At 35.5% G+C, this 21,149-nt stretch overlaps 1 protein-coding gene across 2 annotated transcripts in view; it reads left to right on the forward strand.

The window, feature by feature from the left end:
- Window positions 1-21,149, forward strand: part of CWC27 (CWC27 spliceosome associated cyclophilin) — a 203,462-nt gene that overhangs the window by 25,386 nt on the left and 156,927 nt on the right. For both annotated transcript variants that reach the window (XM_045566594.1, XM_045566593.1), the window contains exons 8-10: window positions 5,303-5,382; window positions 6,356-6,386; window positions 12,016-12,173. In XM_045566594.1, the coding sequence (XP_045422550.1) occupies window positions 5,303-5,382; window positions 6,356-6,386; window positions 12,016-12,173 (269 nt within the window). The remainder of the gene's footprint in view (window positions 1-5,302; window positions 5,383-6,355; window positions 6,387-12,015; window positions 12,174-21,149) is intronic.

The following is a 21,149-nucleotide window of genomic DNA, read 5'->3' on the forward strand; positions in this document are numbered from 1 at the left end:
TTTGCAGCGATTTATTCAGTTCTGAACACATTTTAAAAAGATACTGACACACTAGAGGCATCCAAAGGAAGGGAGGGTGGTGAGGAGGATGGGTATGGTGCCAAAAACTATCTCACATAGAGAATACCTGAAGAACTGGATATACTTTGAAGTAAAACTAAGTGAAACTATGATCCTAGGCTTCAAATATTTGAGAAAAGCTTTTATGTGGAATAGCTCTCCCTTTGTGTTGCTTTCTTAAACAATATTCAAATGTTTGTCTTCGTTTAAAATTTACTCATGAATCCTTATATATAACTTATACAAATGTCAGAAAATATTTTTCAAGTAAAAGCTTACAATCAGACAAGTAGTTTTCATGAGGCAAGTTAAATGGCAGCTGTTATAAAAGTATATCAATAGCTAGATTTTAATACAGTCACCAATTTAGTACACTTCCACATTCACAGTGATACACATAGTATTTCTCTCACTACAAGACTTGTTAAGGTTTTATCTCAAATCCAGAGTTACAGAAAGACTTTTTTCTTACCCAGAAAATGTTATATTGGTAGACAGATTTACCACTTTCGAGAATAAAGTAAGAATGTTTTGTCCTATTCTAATTTATCTTATGAAGTTAAGCTTTCCCCAAAAGTTGGCAGGTTGGGTGGATGTGGCATGGAGAATGCTCCTCGGTCATTGGCACAGAGGTTGTCAGAAGTGTTAAAAAGTCTAATTTATAAAATGTTTCTGCCCCATCAAATTATATTCAACTTTAATTTACTTATCTTTCTAGTTCTTTATATTTAGCTAATTTTAAAAAAATTAACATATTTTATCAGTTTTATATTGCTGTTGTAACAAATTGCCATAAATTTAGTGGCTTGAAGCAAAACAAATTTAGTGTCTTGCAGTACTAGAGATCAGAAGTCTGAAAATAGGCTTCATTGGGCTAAGTATCAAGGTGTCGGCAGGGCTGCCTTTTTTCTGGAGGCTCTGAGGAGAATCCCTTCCCCTGCCTTTTTCAACTTGTAGAGACTGTGTATTCCTTGGCATGTCCCCTTCCTCCATCTTCAAAGCCAGCAATGACTGGTAAAGTCTTTCCCTCGCTGCATCACTCTGAAACTGACTCTCTTGCCTCCCTGTTTCACTTATAAGTACTCTTGTGATTATATTGGAACCGTCTTGATAATCCAGGATAATCCCCTCATCTCAAAATCCTTAATTTATATGAATGTTCTCCTTTGCCATGTAAGGTAACATATTCACAGGTTCTGGATAGTAGGAAATAGACACCTTAGGGAGCCATTATTCTGCTTACCAGTCTATGTCTGAACTAACTGTGTGGAGTATGCCTAAGAACAGGACATGTTTATAGTTCATTTGTAGTTCTAGAAGATAGAACTAGGGTTGACTGGGTGATTGGAAATTACACACAGATATTTTTTTCTCTAGTCAGAGAATTTTCTAGTAATGGAAGCCATGTAAAAAGAAATGGGTTTCGTGTGTCTGTGTGTTTGAGAGAGAGAGAGAAAGAGTTAACTCTATTTAGGTGTTGAGACATGGTTGACCAGTCAGGTCAAGGAGATTCCTGCACTGGGTGGGAGAATAGATTAAGTGGCCTCTAAAATCCCTTTTTTAACCTTTAGGTTTTTCTGGTTCTGTGCTGAAGGTCTCAGAATATATTATTCAGGGTTCTCCAGAGAAACAGAACCCATAGGCCAATAGAATATGAGAGAACATGAGAGAGAGACACAGAGAGATACATTTATTTATACCAGTCTATGTCTCTTTATTTATAGGAATTGGCTCATGCAATTATGGGAGCTGGCAAGTCCTAAGTATGTAGAGTAGGCCAGCAGGCTGGAGAATCAGGGAATAGTTGATGAGTCTGAAACCTACAGGTTGGAAACTCAGGGTTTCTATGTTGCAGTCTTAAGGCAGAATTACTTCTGGAAACCCAAGTTTTTGCTCTTAAGGCCTTCAACTGATTAGATGAGGCCTACCCACATTATGAAGGGTAATCTGGATTGTCTGAATTTAAATACTAATCACATCTAAAAAAATTCTTCCATAGCAACATCTAGACTGGTGTTTGATAAACAGCTGGGTACCGTAAGCCTAATCAAGCTGACTCACAAAGTTAACTATCCACACAGGAGTTAGAGATTGAGCCCCAAACCTTCCAGCTTCTTGACCAGTGTTCCTCTGGTGCCACTGTGCCTCTTTCTTTTCTTTCTCTCTTTCTCTCTGTCTTTCTCTCTCTCTCTTTCTTTCTTCTCCTCTCTTGCTCTCTCTTTCTTTCTCTCTCACTCTCACTCTTACTCTTTCTTTCCTACCTGTGCAGTTTTGTTGTCTCTTTATTCTTGGGTATGAAATGCCAGATAATAATATAATTTTTCTACATCCCCTTTGATGTTCATTCTTAGATTCGTTTGCAGACAGTTTTGAATTTTCTGTGGAGCTCCTTACACTGAATTCATTAAATATATTTAGTATTTTGTTCAGCAGCTAAACCCTTTAAATAGCCAGCTTCTTTTATACAGCTTTTAAAACATTTTAAAATATATTTGGTGTTTGTTCTTCCTTTAAAGTCATTGTTCCCTAGTGGCATAAATAAGAACCTTAAAATATATCATTCAAAAAGAACAGGCATTAAAAAGAAATGTCTGAATTCATTTTTACCCTCTTTAGGATTGTCTCCTAATTTCTTCAATTCTTCCCTAATTTGCTTTCTCTCCTTGCAGGAATGCAGAGTCTATGATGGTGGGAAGGGAGGCCTAAAAAAACTGGCTTTTATCATATATTTCTATATTAATTCAATTTAAAACATTAATTAAAATTTGAAATAGTAATGATTATTCAGATAATTTCCTCCCATCAAGTCTTATTTTAAATTAGTATAAAACAAGTTTGTTCTTTTTCTTCAAGTTGTTTAAACTAAGTTTTGGGACACGAACAATGCTCTTTTAAAAATTAATTAATTCATTTTTTAAATTGACAAATAAGCATTATATATATTGTGTACTTGATGTTTTAAGATATGTATACACTGTGGAATGGCTAATTAACATATGCATTACTTATCATTTTTTGTGGTGAAAAAACTTAAAATCTCTTAGTGATTTTCAAGAGTACAATAACCCATTTAAAAATATTAACAATTAAACTAAAAATTGTAAACATTTACAAATAACTGATATAGTATAGCTACTAATGGACCAAGAGTTTAGAGACCTGAATTCTAATCTTGCTTCTGCAATTTATTAGTATAACTCTCATTTTCAGATCTGTAAACTAAGAGGCTGGAAGAGAGGGTGATGTTTATGATTGTGACTCCATGAGGGAACTGGATGGAGAGAATTAACAAGGGAATATTACTGAGAATAGATAACGATAACCTGATGGCTGTAGACAGATGCAAGAGAAAGGAATTTTAAGGATGGAAAGTATGAACAAAAGATGTTTGGGCTTATATTCTTATTTAGGTTATTTTATGTTCACTGAATACTTTTGCACATAGTAATTCTCTTGTGTGAAATAGGCAAGACTGCTGTTATTATTATTATTCCCACTTTGTAGGCAAGGGTTCTGAGATCTGCTGAGGTCATTCTATTTCCACATATGGTATAGACTAAAACCCATAAAATTATGGGATATTAGATTTTGAAACTCATTTTGGCCAACCACCATCTTTCTTCTTGTCTTGTAGCCTTTCAACTACATCACTTTCTGTTTTTTGAACATTTTGCATAGTTGGACAAGCATCCAGTAATTAGTTGACAATTTGCTTTTTCATCACTCCTTAGTTTAAGTAAGTTTATGGGATTAGAAATATAGATTAATAGCATAATTTAGATTCTATGTAATATGCCTTTTTAAAACTATAAATAATAGCATATTTAGATTAACTACTGGAGAAAGTTTTTTTTGTTTTGTGAAATTGGACTATAAGCATGTTTTAATTGAATACATTTTTAAAATGTAGAGAACCTCATGTTAAAACAGAAATTTAAAACTCTATTATTTCTCTCAGGAAATATATTTAGAAGGTATACATCTGCCTCAGAGTAAAACCTGTCAAATTTAAGTGCCTGTCCTCAGAATTAACACTGGTAAATGGAGCTTAAGGGAAAGAGGTTTTCACCTCTCTATATCTGACATTTTAAAATTTTAGTTAACATATTTTGTAATGAATTTGTCAAAATAAAATTTTCTTTCAAAATAAATAGAAATTATTCTTTCTATCTGTGAACTGTAACATCTTACTGTTCATTTTTACATGATTGGTTTCAGGGTAGGGGTAGTGAGCATCTTCCCACCCCTCAAGACACAAGGTATATGTTTGAAGTTTCCCACCCTGCAGTGGAGAAGTCTGTAGGATAAGAGATTGCAGCTCTGAAGGCAGGCCAGTGTTCTGGGTCCATAGGGCCCTGCAGGAAAAGAAAAATGGATACATTTTGGGTTTTGGTAAATAGGTACTATTGTCAGACAGACCTAGATTTAAATCCTAGATCCTCTACCACTGACTAAATTACTTAATCTCTCTAACCATTTGTAAAATGAGGCTAATAATGCCCATCTCATATACTTTCATTTGGGGAGAAGAGGAATGAAGGGTAGAAATACTGTTTGTAGCACAGTACTTGACACAAACTATATACTTAATAAATTACAATAATAGCAACAGTAGTTGTTAATTTATAATTCTACTTCTTATATCTTCCTATGTCTTGTTTCCCTACTAAAATGTACATTTATTGAGAATATGAACTTTGAAATTAAAGCATTTAATAAATATTTGGTCATTGATGAATAGTCTCATGCATTAGCAGCTCTTCTACATATCTGCTTTTTTATTTTTAAATAGTACCTCAGAGATGTACTCATCTGGCTGCTTGTGTACATTTAAAAAAGTGATTCTGTGCAGTATAGATGGTATATCTGAAGAATAATAGTATGCATTTATTTCAAATTATTCTTGCGATCTAGCTTCTAAGTTATAATTTATGGGTCAAAAAATTAACTAGTTTAGTTGTATGTGAATCATGATGAGGATTTAGAGCTTTAAGTTTGTAATCAATAGACATATTTTTAATGATGTATCACTTTTTGTAAAAAAGGTGTTTCTAAAATAGTATTTTCAGTCAATGGAAGAGTAGGATAATTCTTTATAAAGCTTTAGTTCCCCACTTTTCAGGCACACATCTTTTGCTAACCACATTATGCCAGTACTAGATTTTCTGTAAATTTGTTAATTTGTCCTTTTGGAAGACTGTTTATTTCCCCACTCGTGATTACATTGTACTTTCCTTTCCAGAGCATGAAGGGAAAGAGCAAAAGTAGTCATGATTTGCTTAAGGATGATCCACATCTCAGTTCTGTTCCAGCTGTTGAAAGGTTAGTCTGGTGTTAGTGTGATCCTAAGTTCTTATTTGCTGGAATCACATAATTTTCTTGCTTTTTTGTGAGTAAATAGTCAGTAATTGTAAGTCAAAACAGTTAAACCCAGCCAAAAAAATAAAGCATTTTGATAATGGAAGTAAAGAACTTCTAGCATGACAGAAGCATTCTTATCACTTTCACTCTTCTTGCTGTCTACTCTGTTGAACTAATTAAATTTAAAATTAATTTTTAAACTTTTACCTCTTAGGATAGTTTGAATATGCTTTAACAGTTTAATGTTTAATTAAAAGTTGCCTTACTAACTCTTCCTTGAAGAATTTTTGTCTCAGTTGGTATCATGGGTGAACAAATCAGAGTTGAAGGTTTTTGTGAGGAAGTCACCACTTTTGGGGCCAATTCACTGACTGTAAATTCTCATCTACTTTGAGGGATGAACACAAAGTTGTCGTACTATCTTTGTTGCTTCTCTTTGAGAAGGGAAGATGTCTTGGTGTTAAACATAATTGCATGTGATATACTGGGCCAGTGTCTCAGAGGGGACTAAAATATTCTTGTACTGAGTTTAGCTCATTTTTAAAAATCCTATTTCAAAACAATCTTTTCTCAATATCCTTTTATTTGAAAGATTTGATTTTATTAGCCAGAATACTTCAAGCCAACAGAAGAAATTGTTTTTTGCAGACCTCTGTTCATAAAAATAGCACTGTTGGTTGTTGTTTGCTTTTTTCCTTTTAAATTCCAATGAACTTATATATCTTCTAATGGAGCATATCTTTTATTTTATTTATAAAAAATGACTCCCTTTTAGAATGTTTCCATCTGCTCTGCAGTGCCATTCTGAAATTCCTATGTTGAATCAAATTTTTGGAATGTTAATCACAGCAAACTGTTCTAAATTTTTTAATTATTAAATAATGTTATTAATTTCATTTTGAAGCTAAAATTTATGTTTTACTTTTTTTTGTAGTGAAAAAGGTGATGCAGCAGATTTAGATGATGTGAGTATTAATTTTATTATATAGTTTGAACAATGTATAGAAAGTTCAAAATTTTTACAAAATTAAATTATTTTTTCCTAGTATTTATTACTTTTATGTAGTCAAATTCTGGAAAAATTTGAAAAGTAAAAATTATTTATTTTGATATTGGAATATTTCCTTCCAAGTGTGTATTTTACTACAAAATTGGAATTTTATATATGAATTTCTAGCCTGCCTTTTCTCTCCCATAGCATTACATAAATACTCAAAATTCAGATGTTATAATTTTATTATGTTAAAAGTTTAAATTTTGATGGGTGAACATCCTACATGATATATGGGGAATGCTTGGCTCAGTCATTTATACTAGTATTCCTTTTTTATACATACAGTTGAGAAGATTTCTCATGCAAGACTATATGATCTTTAAAAGTTATACTGGCTAATAAAGCTAATGGAAGGAAGATTTTCTTTTAATATGTAAGAAATCAAGTTTTTCAAATTATACATATGCCACTTTATGTAAAAACCCATTGATCTGTGCATTGTATAATTCAGTAGGAAGTATATAACTTTCCGTGCATGAGTGCAGATTTATCTATTACCACAGTCAAAAGAGAGGGTTCTCTCTATGTATAAGTAGGGAGAAGATGAATATCTGACCTTGTTAAGAAAACCTTCCTGTAAGAGATGATGCTGTGTTATGTCTTATAGGAGAATTAGGAGTTAACTAGGTCAAAAATAAAGTGGTGATGGGTGGAGTTCCTCTAGCTCAGAAAACAGCGGAACTAAAGCAGGGAACTAAGGAGAGATTATACCTTAAATTATTTAGGAAATGCAAGCTAAGATATAAAGTTTGAAGGAGGCTGTCTTGTGAAGAGCAGAGAGGGAGAGCGTTGAAGGTAAAGGAAACTACATGTACAAAAGACCCTGGAGCAGGAGAGAGTTTGGTGTGTTCCAGGAGCTGACAGACAGCAGGCCAGTGTGGACAGAGTGCCGTGACAGGAGGCAGAGAGGAATGAGGTTGGAGAGTTTGGGTGGGGGGCGGTAAATACTACGGGGCTTCACAGGCCATGTGAAGAGTTTGAATTTCATCCTAAAAGGAATAAGGAACAGTTAAAGGGTATTTGTTAAAAAGAAGGTTGCTGTGGTCAACTTTGCATTTTAGGAAGATTATTGTTGGCAGTGTTATAGAGCAGCGGTCCCCATCCTTTTTGGCACCAGGGACTGGTTTCATGGGAGACAGACTGGGGACGGGGGAGGGTGAGGAGAGGATAGATTTGGGATGATTCAAGCACATTACATTTATTGTGTACTTTATTTCTATTATAATTACATTGTAATATATAATGAAATAATTACATAACTCACCATAATGCAGAATCAGTGGGAGCCCCGAGTTTGTTTTCCTGCAACTAGACGGTCCCATCTGGGGGTGATGGGAGACAGTGACACCTGAAGTGTGTTGCTTATGTCCAGTCTACTCCCTAATCTTGTTTTGGTTGCTGTCACTGCAGAAAAGCCTGCTTCACAAAGATAGGATGTTGGAAATGGAAGCAGGCTTTTCAGTGCTTTTATGGCAATCTCAGGATATTCCGCCTTGGCTTTAATCCAGAATGTATGGAGATTTGAAGTTGTCTCAAACATACTTTTAAGGCCACCGTCATTTGCGATCTCAAGCACTTAATCCTCTTCTAGCACAAAGTTGGTTCACTTGGCTTAGTTACAAATGAATCATGGATCCATTCCTTCCCAGTTCAGGGGTCTTTGTGGTTGGGAAGCAATGCTCAGACTGTTTTGAAAGCTGAGATAGGTGATCATGCACCAGCTGAGAGAAAGAAGGCCCTGGCTCAGTCTCTTTCAAAATCTCTGCTAATGTTTGAAACACGTCAAAAATCCCAATGTTAACTTATCACCCCCATAATTCCAGTGTGGCTTCGAATGCAGCCACTTTATCTGCCGACTGAACACAGTTGTCATTCTACCCTGATGTGACAGATTGAGTTCATTGAGCATGTTGAATATGTCACACAAGTAAGCAAGTTTTGCGACCCATTCTGTGTCACTGAAATGTGCTGCCAGTGGTGACTATTTTTCTGAAAGAAATCTCTGGAGTAGCTCTCATAACTCACAAACTCTGGCCAGTGATCTACCTTTAGAAAGCCATCTCAGTTTTGTGTATAAGAGACGATGTGTTTGCTGGCGTCCATCTACGCACAGAGCTGCACAAACAGATGTGAGTTAAGGGCATATATAGTACTTTAATGTAGTTGATAATTTTAATCACATGCTACAAAATATTGTTTAGTTCAGGTGACATTTTTTGGCTAGCTAGCATTTCTCTATGGATGACACAGTGTGTAGACTCACATTCAGAAGCGACCTCCTTGACCTGAGTAGAGAAACCAGAAAGCCGTCCAGTCATGGCAGCTGCTTTGTTTGTGTATATGCTGACATAAAATGACCAATTCAGTTTTCCTGATATGTAAGTCATTCAAAGACTTAAATAGTTCTGCAGCTGTGGTGTTGGTTGGCAACAAAAGTGCACCTAATGTATCTTCATGCACATTCTCCTGAAAAATATATCGCACAAAACAAGCATTGTTGCCTTGTCAACATTGGTAGACTCATGAACCCGGATTGTGTACCACAGTGACTCATTAATCCTCTCTAACAATTGTGCCTCAGTATCCTCTGCTATTTCATCAGTTCGTCTAGTTATGGTGCTAGCCGAAAGAGGAACATGTGTCTTTTTGAACTGCAGCCTCTCCTAAAAGTTCATGGCAAATGCCCTTAGCAGCAGGCACAATCAACTCTTCACCCATAGTAAGGGCTTCTTAGCTTTAGCAATGCAGTTAGCCCCTAAGAATGATTCTCTCAGTGCAGACACATTTGATGAAGTGGTGGCCTTCAGTAATTGCTTCTGTTCTTCATGTTCACATTTTTTTTCTTTTGAAAAACTCCGAAGTCTGTGCTTGGTCTCCATGTGGTGAAGCAGTTTTGAAGGTTTTATGGCTTCGCTGGATAGCCATTTGCCACATATTATACAAAGTGGGCTTAGAGAATGTGAATCACCTGTTGCAATGGACCTATAATTTAAGTAGGACTCTTGGTATTTTCTTTTAAATGAAGCTTTCATTTTGTTGGCAGTCTTGGAGTCTTCTGCTGCCTCATCATTGGGCTTTCCCCCCTTTTCAAAGAAGCTCTCCAGCGACATTTGTTTTTTACTCATTTTTGCTAGGATTAGCTTATGGGCTTGCCAAAACTGTGACTCAGACAAGTGCGCAGTGCGGAAAAGAAGTGCGGACAGAAGTGGTAAATAAAATCATGGCAGACCATGAGCAGACTAAAGTAAGTGTCATATTCTGACTTAAAACCTGCCTCTCGATGCAGCTGTACAACTGAAGCACATCAACTCACTTGCCACTATAAAACCTGCCACCAAATGTAGCTTGTCACTTGCCACTCACTGACAGGCTTTTAATATGCATCTACAAGCAATTGATTTATTAAGGTCTCTGTACAGTCAAACCTCTCTGCTAATGATAACCTGTATTTGCAGCCACTTCCCAGTGCTAGCATCACCACCTCAGCTCCACCTCAGATCATCAAGTATTAGGTTCTCATAAGGAGCGCACAACCTAGATCCCTCGCACGCACAGTTTACAGTAGCGTTCATGTGCGCCCATGAGAATCTAATGCCGTTGCTGATCTGACGGGATGCAAGCAATGGGGAGCAACTGTAAATACAGATGAAGCTTCACTCACTCACCTCCTGCTGTGCAGCCCTGTTCATAACAGGCACCGGTACTGGTCTGTGGCCTGGGGTTTGGGGACCCCACTTACAAAGGACAAACTAGCGGAAAAAAGCTGGAGCCAAGGAGAGCTACTGGGAAGCTATTGCAAGAGGAGAACTTGATGTAAGACTACAGCTGGGAGATGGGAAAGAGGTCAACTTGAAAGAGGTCTAGGAAGTGACTGATTCTATACTATGAAGTGAAGGAGGAGGAGTCTAGGACAACCACAAGGTTTCTGTTTGGGCAACTTGTTAGATGGATACAAAAGAAAGAGTAGGCTTGAGGTAGGGAGAAAGACGAAAAATAATGAGGTTAATTTTGTACATTTGGAGATTGACATTACTTGGAGATATCTGTGTAACAATAATATGGGTCTAGAAAATAGAATCAAGTTATAGTATAGAATGTAAAACTATACATTTGCTCTTAGTATCATGGGTAGGATCAGGTCATCTTAGGATATTGTATGGTCTTTAACCTGTTTTGTGTCCCAGAACCTTTTAAATGATTAAAACTGTGGATTCTTTCCCAGGAAAATGTACTACATACACAACCAAAATTGTATGAATTTGCAGAGAATTTTTTTTTTTTTTAAGATCTCCTTAGCCCCAAGCCTGGAAGGCTAGGTCCCTGGTTATCAACTTTTTAGTGCTTAAGAATTACTGAAACATTTTGCTAAAAACATTCACAGTTCCTATCCCTAGAGATGTTGGTTCAATGAATCTGCAATGAGGGCTAGGATTTTACGTTTTTAACATAACAACCATGTAATATAGTCTGAGGACCGGACTTTGAGGACCATTGCTATAGGGATCCACAAGCCTCAAGTTAAGAATCCTTCCTCACTCTCACTCACCAGATTAAAGATTCACAAAAGAAAATCATTCCACTTGGGGTAATTTCTTTCTTGTCCTTCCCTCCCTTCTCCCATGCTTTTCCTCTCCTCCCTATTAATGCTGGAAGCTATTCTGGAAGTTAACGATACACCAATAAACAAAACAGGCCAGAATTGTAGCCCTCATGTAGTGTTTGCTCTAGTTGGATGAGAGACAATAAACACATAAATAGTTAAAATATATAGTATATCAAATGGGTGATAAATGCTTTGTTAAATAAACCAGGGAAGGGAACTAGAGAGAACTAGAGACAGGTGGGTGATTTTGCAATTTTAATGAGGTGATCAAAAAGCATCACTGAGAGGGTAACATTTGAGCCAAGATTTGAAGAAGATGAAAGAGGAAGCAATGCAGATATCTGGAATAAGAGTGTTTCAGGCTAGAGAGAACAACTCCAAAGTTGGCTAGTGTTGTTGGGCTGGAGTTGTAGGAGATTATGTTAGGGAGTTATGATTGTACAGGGCCTTGAGTGAGATAGGGCTCCATTGGAGGATTTTCAGAACAGGAGTGATTGCTATGACTTAGATTATAGAAATAAATATCAGCTTCTCCACTATACCTCTTCTACTTGAATTAATCCCTGGTTGAGGTTAGTATGGTGGCCCACTGCCTCCAGAAGCCACATTTCCCACTGGGATAATAATAGGAACATAGGTACACACAGTATCTTGGGTGATACAGGGGAGCAGTCTATACTGCACAGAGTTGCTGGGCACAATTTGAGCAAACAACCTTTCCTGGAATATCCCATACTTACATAGTTTGCTTAGAGCAGGACCCAAGGCCATTCCTACCTGGAGCAGATTCTTCAAGCCCTTACTAATTCAGAACAAAACAAAACAAAAAACAAAGCTGGTCTAGAATGCAATGAGGGGAGCCATTGGATGCAATGGGTCTCTAGAAGGGAAAGGGGAAATTGAATGCCTGGAAAATACTCAATTTCAGTTTCTATAGGATGGAGAAGATGAAAGTGCAGAGCATGATGAATGTGTTGATGGTGATGAGAAGAACCTGATGAGAGAAAGAATTGCAAAAAAGTTAAAAAAGGACCCAAGTGCAAATGTTAAATCAGCTGGAGAAGGAGAAGGGGAAAAGAAATCAGTCAGCCGCAGGTGAGTCAATTATTGTGCTTCTAGGTATCAGAGTTTTTGTCTTTTTATACATTATTTTAATTAAGACTGAGTCCTCTATTCAACTAATTTGGGAACTACTATTTTCATAATGTTTGATAAATGTAACAATTGTACAAATTGGCCCATTTGCAGGCCTAAAAGAAATAGACCAGGCTTAAAGTAAATACAGCAATGGGCCTATGAATCAAATTCCACTTCATTTCTCTCTGATCCTGTTTCAGAAAGGCTCTATAAGTTGTTATATATAGGATGAGCAATATATTGGCTAACTGTGGAAGAATGTGTTTGTTTAATACCAATGAGAGAGCAGCAGAGTAATTGTATAGAAAGAAAAGAGACATCCTCAAATAATTTAAGTGAGTAAAATTTGTCAAAACTGATGAAGAAAGTACGTGGGCCTGAAAACATTCTTAAGTATCTTTTCAAGTCTGACTTACCAAATACCATATACCCTTCCTAATCTCAGTGGTATCATAAAAGAAATTTCAACAAATGATGAAAAGTTCACTGTCTGCTGATAAAAGTTTGTTGGGTTTTGTGACTCAATATTTTATTCTCCTAAAATTCAATTTAATTGAAAAACTCTTCCCTTTATTTTTTGTGACTCTATTATTACAACTTTATGGTATACATTGTAAATAATGTTGCTTCAAAAAATAATAGTATTTGTTTTTTGCAGATGGCCTACATTTGGGGATAAGATAGTTGTAAATACATATAAATAACATTCTTTGTCTCTATCATATTTCTCAACTTCATGTAGAAAAACTGAAAAATAAAAAGGATTTCCATGCTATTATTGCATAGCCCCCTCAATTTTTTCCTTTATGTAACCAGAAATAAAAGTGATTCCCAGAAATTTCCACCGAAGGTATAACTTTTTATGTTAGAAATGGTACATAGAAGTTATCTTAAATATATTTTTTTCAAGCAACATTCACCTGACACTCAAGTAGTCATGTTGAATAATTTAATATAGTAGATTAAGCCTGGGCCAATATTAACTAAAGATTTTAGTGATCATATATTATACATGCTTCTACACACTCAGAATTGGAGAGCCTCTCATTAGCTCTATAACTTTTAGTTAAATCATGAATATAATTATGGATACATAATGTTTTATTTCTGTCTCTGAAGGCATGTGTTTTCTGATTTTGAAAAATTGTGAATTTTTTATGATTAGGTTATAGTGTGACAAAAATATATTTTAAGTTTTTTAAAAACCAAATGTTTATTTATATTTGTATTTTTTAAGCCCTCAACTGTGTCTCATTGGCTTTAATACAATTTCAAATACTTATATACCCTGTAATTAATATAAATTATAATATAGCAAAGCTAAATTTTCTGTAAAAACTAAATAACCTTGTTTTTAATATATGTTTCATAAGTATCTTTAAAAAATTGGTTACCTAACACAAAAAAACCTCAAACAGGTAGATTTTCCAAAAATGTGTTCATCCTTACAACAAAGGGTTATTCTTTAAAGATTCCCTTGACTGTGGTATGGGCCTGATTAGCAAACATGGCATTAATAGCTAGGTTTAGGAATAAGATCTTTATCATGAGAACAGTGGGGAACCATTGGAAAGTTTTTACAGGTGAGTGATACATTGAGATTGTATTTAGTGTGGAGAGTGGCTTGATAGAGGGGTGTTTTGGGCTGCTATAACAAAATACCGTAGACTGGGTGGCTTAAACAACAGACGTTTATTTCTCACAGTTCTGTAGGCTAGGGAGTCCAGGATCAAAGTGCCAGCCAGTTTGGTTCCTGGCCATGGCCTTCTTCCTTGCTTATCGATAGCTGTCTTCTTATGTTTTCATGTGGTGGTGTGCGGCAGGGAAGCGGTGAGTTCCCAAAGGACCCACCTGCATATAACATCACACTGGAGGTTAGGGCTTCAGTATATGAATTTGGGGGGTCACAAACCTTCAGTCCATAATAAGGGGGAAGGCTGGAGGAGGCAAGTTAGGAGGCTTCTTTAGTAAATCCACGTGAGAGATGATGGTGACCTGAAACAGGGTACTGGTTATTCCAAAGAATGTTTCACACGAGGATGATGTTTAAATTATGAGATATTCTTGATCTTATCACTTGAAGCTTAGTATTTATGATAATTTCTCACATAGGAACTTATATATCCACTCATGTTATCAATTTTTCCCTTTTTATGATCAAGTATAATTGGTAAAATTAAAATCACCTAACCTTAAATTTAAGAGCATTTTATGTATTCACTGCAGAGGAAAAAGCTATATTCAAGTGCATTGCAAGCCTCCTAAGAAAAATAAATAAGAACATTAAGTTTCTAAAAGTGGCTTAAATATTTTAGATAAACATGAGTATTCTGTATTCTTCATTATTGGATTCTTTTGGATAAAATATTAATAATTGGCAAAGTGTGCTTTTATAAATGGTACAAACAGCTAACATTTGTTTCTAACTGTTCCTCTGTTCCCCCAAATTTTCAGTATTTATATCTTCTGCTCTCCCTTCTTCATCCTGTCTCTGCTACCTGTAAAGAAAAACAAAAGAAAAATAAGGAGGTCAGGACAGATTAGAAATAACAGAATTTTAAAAGGAAAATACAGTGTTTCTTTCTAGTCTAGAAATTTCCATGATTGTCTCGTGACCACATATTTTTGAGTTCATAAAACTTCCAAAATCATTAGTACTTTAGGTCAGTTATACCAGCTTCACTATAGTTTAAGTCAGGGGTGGGGAACCTTTTCATGTTGGAAGGCTGCATTAATTTAGCTGTAATCAAATAAGGCTATATTCAAGAAACTTCAATTAGATATACTTAAAAATGTATATTATTTTATAAAAATCTAACTATTATATACTTAATAATTTCAAAAAATGAAACTATTTGTTAATTTTAAAGTTAACTAACCTTTTAATGACTTTGTTGTGTCTGCTTTTTGTTGAAAAGCATTTGAATATTTGATTGCAGCACAGAGGTTGATGCTCTAGATGGGTATCAGTCATTTGTGACTTTAAGGGTGTCTTGATTTGGGTTAGGTTGGAGAATGTAGATTCAAAGCAGTAAGTGGTTGAAAAGCAAGAAAGCATTTTTTGGACATGTTGCTGAAGACTTGGGTATTCTACTGCATTCTTCCATATTTCAATTGGATCTTTCTTAGCATCAAACAATGACTTTAAAATGTCATCTACTGAGAGCTCAATCAATTCCATATGTAGTTCTTTTTTTTTTTTTTGAGACAGAGTCTCGCTGTGTTGCCCGGGCTAGAGTGAGTGCCATGGCGTCAGCCTAGCTCACAGCAACCTCAAACTCCTGGGCTTAAGCAATCCTTCTACCTCAGCCTCCCGAGTAGCTGGAACTACAGGCATGTGCTACCATGCCCAGCTAATTTTTTCTATATATATTTTTAGCTGGCCAGATAATTTCTTTCTATTTTTAGTAGAGACGGGGTCTCGCTCTTGCTCAGGCTGGTCTCGAACTCCTGACCTCAAGCGATCCACCCACCTCGGCCTCCCAGAGTGCTAGGATTACAGGCGTGAGCCAGCGCACCCGGCCTCCATATGTAGTTCTTTAGGTGCCTTGATGATATCAACTAAGTGAGGCTGAAATGCAAATTTGAGTGTGATGTCATGATTCTCAAAGTCAGTGAACCTTTCATTGCATTCTCCAATTAATAGGTTTATTCTTGAAATGATTCATATGTATCATCCTGCTCATCAATAAGCCTTGCTAACTGGGGAAAATGTTCATCCAAAATTTCCTTTTGAAGAAGAAACATTTTAAGAAAAGACAGCTTTTTTTGAAATGCTTGGATTTTTTTGCCATATATCATATATAGACTTAGTTTTCCCTTGCAAACAAATATTCACATTGTTTTGATTTGACATAATATCACATAGAAATGCTGCATTCCTATAGAAATCTTTCAATAATTCACATTGCTCATTCTGTTCTTCATAAAATTTAACGATCTGTTCTCACAGAGGTAAAATTTTGGCTAACACCTGTCCCTGAGATAGCCAACACACTTTAGAATGATACTGCAAATCCACACTGAATACTTCATCTTCAACTTTAGCATGTTATCAAACTGGTGATGCCATGTTGCATTTGCACGAATATAGTTAACGATACTTATAAATTGTTGCAAAGTGTCACTTAAAATAGTACTGTTAGCACAGAGATTCTGCTGATGCAAGATACAATGAAAAGAAATGAGATCATCTGGATCTGTTAATACTTTTTTTTATCTGTGCAATAAACCCTTCCTGTCATGGAAGGTGCACTGTCTGTACATACACTCACTAAATTTACCAAATTCAGTCCAACTTCATGACATTTATCTAGAAAGTTGTTGAAGATATCTATTCCCAGGGCTCTGTTTGCAAGAGTCCCCAAAGTGAGTAACTCTTCTTAGCAAAGAAAATCTTCTGTTATGACCCAAATGAAGTATAAAACCTGTGCTGAGCCAGTAGTATCAGTTAATTCATCCAAAGTGATTGAATAATATGTATTTTCCTTTTGAAGTATTGCATAAAGTTGTTCTGTTAAGTTGAAGGCTAATTCCTGCTGCTGATCAGTTATGGTTCTCCTTGAAAGAGGCAGTTGTTTGTACTTTGAAATGTTATCAGGGTCTAAGATCCTACAACTTCAACAACATATTCTTTCACAATTTTTACATCAGTGAATGGCTTCACTTTTTTCCCAACTATGTAAGCTACTTTATAAGTTGCTTCGGTGGCATTATTTCCAGGTCTTATTGCTCCTTGAAAGAATTGTGTTTGCTTTTGCTTTTTATCTTTTAAATTCTGTAATACAATCTTTCGTGCCTCTCCCTCTAATTTAAAATATTTGCGGTCCTTATGAGTGTTATAATGCTGATGAGCATTGAATTTCTTTAATGTTGATATTACAGTATCACAAAGCAAGCAAATCATCTTATCTTGAGTAGAAACAATATAATATTGCAATTCCCAATCCTCATTAAAAAATCTGTTTTCTTCTTTCAGCATTCTATTTGTCTTCTCTGACATGATGGGCTGTTAAGCAGACAGAATTAAAAAATACTATTGAGCTGTGCAATTATTCATAAATTCCACTTCAAACAGAAACACTATGCACTGTTCTCAAAAGTTGATAACAGACTGGCATACTCAACCCCCATAAACTCTCACCAACCAGCTTCATGCAGTAGTGGCGCCAGTCAGGTGGGGGAAATTAGAATTAAATCCTGAGCATGGCAGCCATAAATTTAGCCCTTAATTATGGCTTACTAATGTTCTAATTGTGCCAGCCAGTTTGGCAGGATCATTTTGTTGAAACTTATTTTATTCTTTGGTATTTTAAATACATTCACTTTGAAAATAAAATAAAAACACAAAAGGTGAACAAAAATGTATTAATCAAAATAAAAGAATTTGTTCTGGAAAATTTGGACTCTGTCAAACAGCCACACTTAATAACCTAGAAGGCCACATGTGGCCTTAAGGCTGCAGGTTCTACCCCTGGTTTAAGTCTTTGGACTTAATTTTATGGTTAAAGAAAAATAAAACACAAAATCCAGAAAACCTCTAAGAGTCTTAAAAAATTCTAATGTAGTGAAAGGTAATTTTATTTAAAGGAAAGTCACCTTTCAGTTTGAGATAGGATGTCAAGTTGAAATCATTATTCAAAAATTGGTGCTCAAGATATACACAAACTTTTCATCTCGATGTGCTTGAAGTAATCTGTTATCCTGTGGTCATTTTTTTATTTAAGCAGTAGGATCAGAGACTAGACTAGCCTACCAGCCCCTTAGGCAAGGAGCCAATCAAAGTATAATTTTACTGAAAATTTGTGGTATTGCTACTACTGGTAAGGAAACATCTGGAATCTCTGTTTATCACTTTGGATGTTAAACCTACAAGCAGGTTTATTGAGTACCTAATATTTAAACTGGGGAAATGGTATTTAACAAGATAATTTTCAACAAATTTACATAAAGTAAAATCTTCCCCTAATAATGCATTTTGACAATGTCTCTAGTTTTGCCTTAAAAAGTACTTAAGGGTTCAGGGGCAAAAAGTCCAAAACTCTTATCTTCCCTCATTATAGAATAGGTACCCTTATACCTATTCTGACGTCTTTAGGATTTCTAGTCCCTTGCCGCCTCCTTTTTTAAAATATAGCAATCCCACTCTCTTTCTTCTCTGTGCCTGTATCTTTACTACTGGATGCTGCTCAGCAGAATCACACAGCCATGTAAAAGTTGGTGCTATGGATTTCTAGTTTCCTGCTTCAGCTGTGCCTCCAGTGCTTCTCTGTTTCTCATTCTCCACGATGTTGACTTCAAACTTCAAATCCCTTCTCAGCAGATCACCTAACTTCCTGTTTATGAAATGAGAGTAAACTTTTTCAACCTTTATTCCTTTCTCTTCCCCCCTTACCATTTCAGACCATTTCTAACCTCCTTCTCCTCTGCTTTAAAGGGAGAGGACCTCTCTATCTATTCATAATGATTCTATCCTTTCTTTCCTTTCTCTTCAGTTTTCTCTCTCCACCGGATCTTTCCTTCAGCTTGTGAACAGGCTTAAGCCTCTCCCAGCATTCAAGAGTAAAAACAAACAAACCCACTCCATTTTATTTCCTGTCCCCATCTCCTTACTTCCTGTGTATTTTTAAATATACATCATCTGGCTTTCCCTCCACCACTCCACTGAAACTACTCTCATGAAGGCCATCTAATGGACAAACTAATAGCTACTTTCCAGTTTTTGTTTTTCTTGTTCTCTCTGCTGTGGATATTTTATCTCTTTCCTGTTAAAACTAATCTCCCTCAAGAACCTTGCTACCAAAATTGTGATTTGTGGACCAGAAGCATTAATATTGCTTGGGAACTGGTTAGAAATGCTGAGTCTCAGGCCCTACACCACACCTTTTGTATCAGAATCTGCATTTTAACAAGATCTCCAGGTGATTTGTATCTGCATTAAAGTTTGAGAAGTGGTCCTCTAGACTACTAATTTTTATCCACACTGCTACTGGGTTAGTTCAGGTTTATGTCTTCTTAGCTTCAAGGTCAGCAACTTGGTACTATATTCTCCCTGATGCATACCTATTGTACCTTGTTCACATTTCTATGATAATATGATATTAGGTTTATATACATTTTTCTTCTTTGTGTACCCTTATACCGTAACTTTCTTGAAGGTAGTGATTGTGTCCACTTAAGTTTGTATCACCATGTGCAAACATTATAGGTATTCAAATATTATATAAATAAGTGAACAAAAATGAATAAATCCTTCTTTGACAAATCACTTTTTCCTTTAGATATTGTAAGTAACTTGCTTGGCTTTTCACATGGAATTTGTTGATTTACCTCTCCCTTGCCTAAACCTAAGCTCCTTTGGAGACTGTGTCTTATTTATATCTATATCCTCAGAGCCTAGTATAGTGAGCATAGAGTAATTGGTCACTAAAATTTGTGGACTTGTTGGATGAATAAAAAAGGAATAGATTTGTGTTTCATTATAGGAGTGGTTTTCACTCCCAGTTACACATTAGATTCAGGAGGAACTTTAAAAAAAAATACTAAAGCCAGGCACCACACCAACAGATTCTGAATCATTTGGTCTGAGGTAAAGCCTGGGTACATGCTTCTTTTACTTTTTAACTTTTAATATAAGTATAATATAAATACAGAACAAATCTGTAGAAATTGTATTTCATTGTGCACATATCACAAGTATACAGCTAGCTGAATTTTACAAACTATATATATCCATATGCCCATCACCCAGATCAGGAAACAAAATTGCCATTACCAGAAAGCCCCTTCTTACTCCATTCTGGTTACTCCCCCCCATCCCCTAACAGTAACCACTTTTGTAACTTTTTTAAAATTTATTTTTCATTGACAAATAATAATTGTATATATTTATAGGTTATTATGTGATGTTTTGGTCTCTGTATACATTGTAGAAAGATTCAGTCAAGCTAATTAACATTTATTACCTCACAACTTAATTTTTTGTAGTATAAACATTAAAGATCTATTCTTTTAGTAATTTTGAAATATATATTATTATTAACTGTGGTCACCATACTCTACAATGGATCATTAAACTTTATTCTTTCAGTCTAACTGAAACTTTGTACCCTTTGATCACCATCTTCCCTCTGCCTATCCTTCTCCCTCCCTACCAACCTCTGGTAACTACCTTTCTACTCTGTTTCTAGATTCCATGTATAAGTGAGATCATTTAATATTTGTCTTTCAGTGCCTAGACTTTTTTACTTAGCATAATTTCCTTCAGTTCCATTCATGTTGTCGAGAATAACAGAATTTCCTTCTTTTTTTAAAGCTGTGTACTACTCCATTGTGTATATATGCCACATTTCCTTTCTCCATTCATCCATTGATGGACACTTAGGTTACTTCTGTATCTTGGCTATTGTGAATAATGCTGAAAAAAAAATGTGGCATTGCAGATGTTTCTTTGACTATTTATTTCAATTCCTTTGGGTATATTTGTGGGATTGCTGGATCATATGGTAATTCTATTTTTAGTTTTTTGAGGAACCTCCATACTGTTTTCCAAAATGGCTATACTCCTTTACATTCCCACCAATAGTGTACAAGTGTTCTTGTTTTTCCACATCCTCAGCAACACTTGTTATCATTTGTCATTTTGTTAATAGCCATTAGGTATGAGATGATATCTCATTGTGGTTTTAATTGGCATTTCTCTGATGATTAGAAATATTAAGCAGTTTTTCATATATCTGTTGGCTATTCATATCTCTTCTTTTGAGAAATGTCTGTTTAAGATTCCTTTGCTCATTTTTTAATCAGGTTATTTGTTTTATTGCTATTGAATTCATTTCCCTTTATATTTTGGATATTAGCCCCTTATCAGATGTATGGTTTGCAAAATATTTTCTTCCAATCTGTGGGTTGTCTTTTCACTCTGTGAATTGTTTC

The sequence above is a fragment of the Lemur catta genome, chromosome 12, assembly GCF_020740605.2.
Source record: "Lemur catta isolate mLemCat1 chromosome 12, mLemCat1.pri, whole genome shotgun sequence".
In the NCBI taxonomy this organism is placed as follows: Eukaryota; Metazoa; Chordata; class Mammalia; order Primates; family Lemuridae; genus Lemur; species Lemur catta.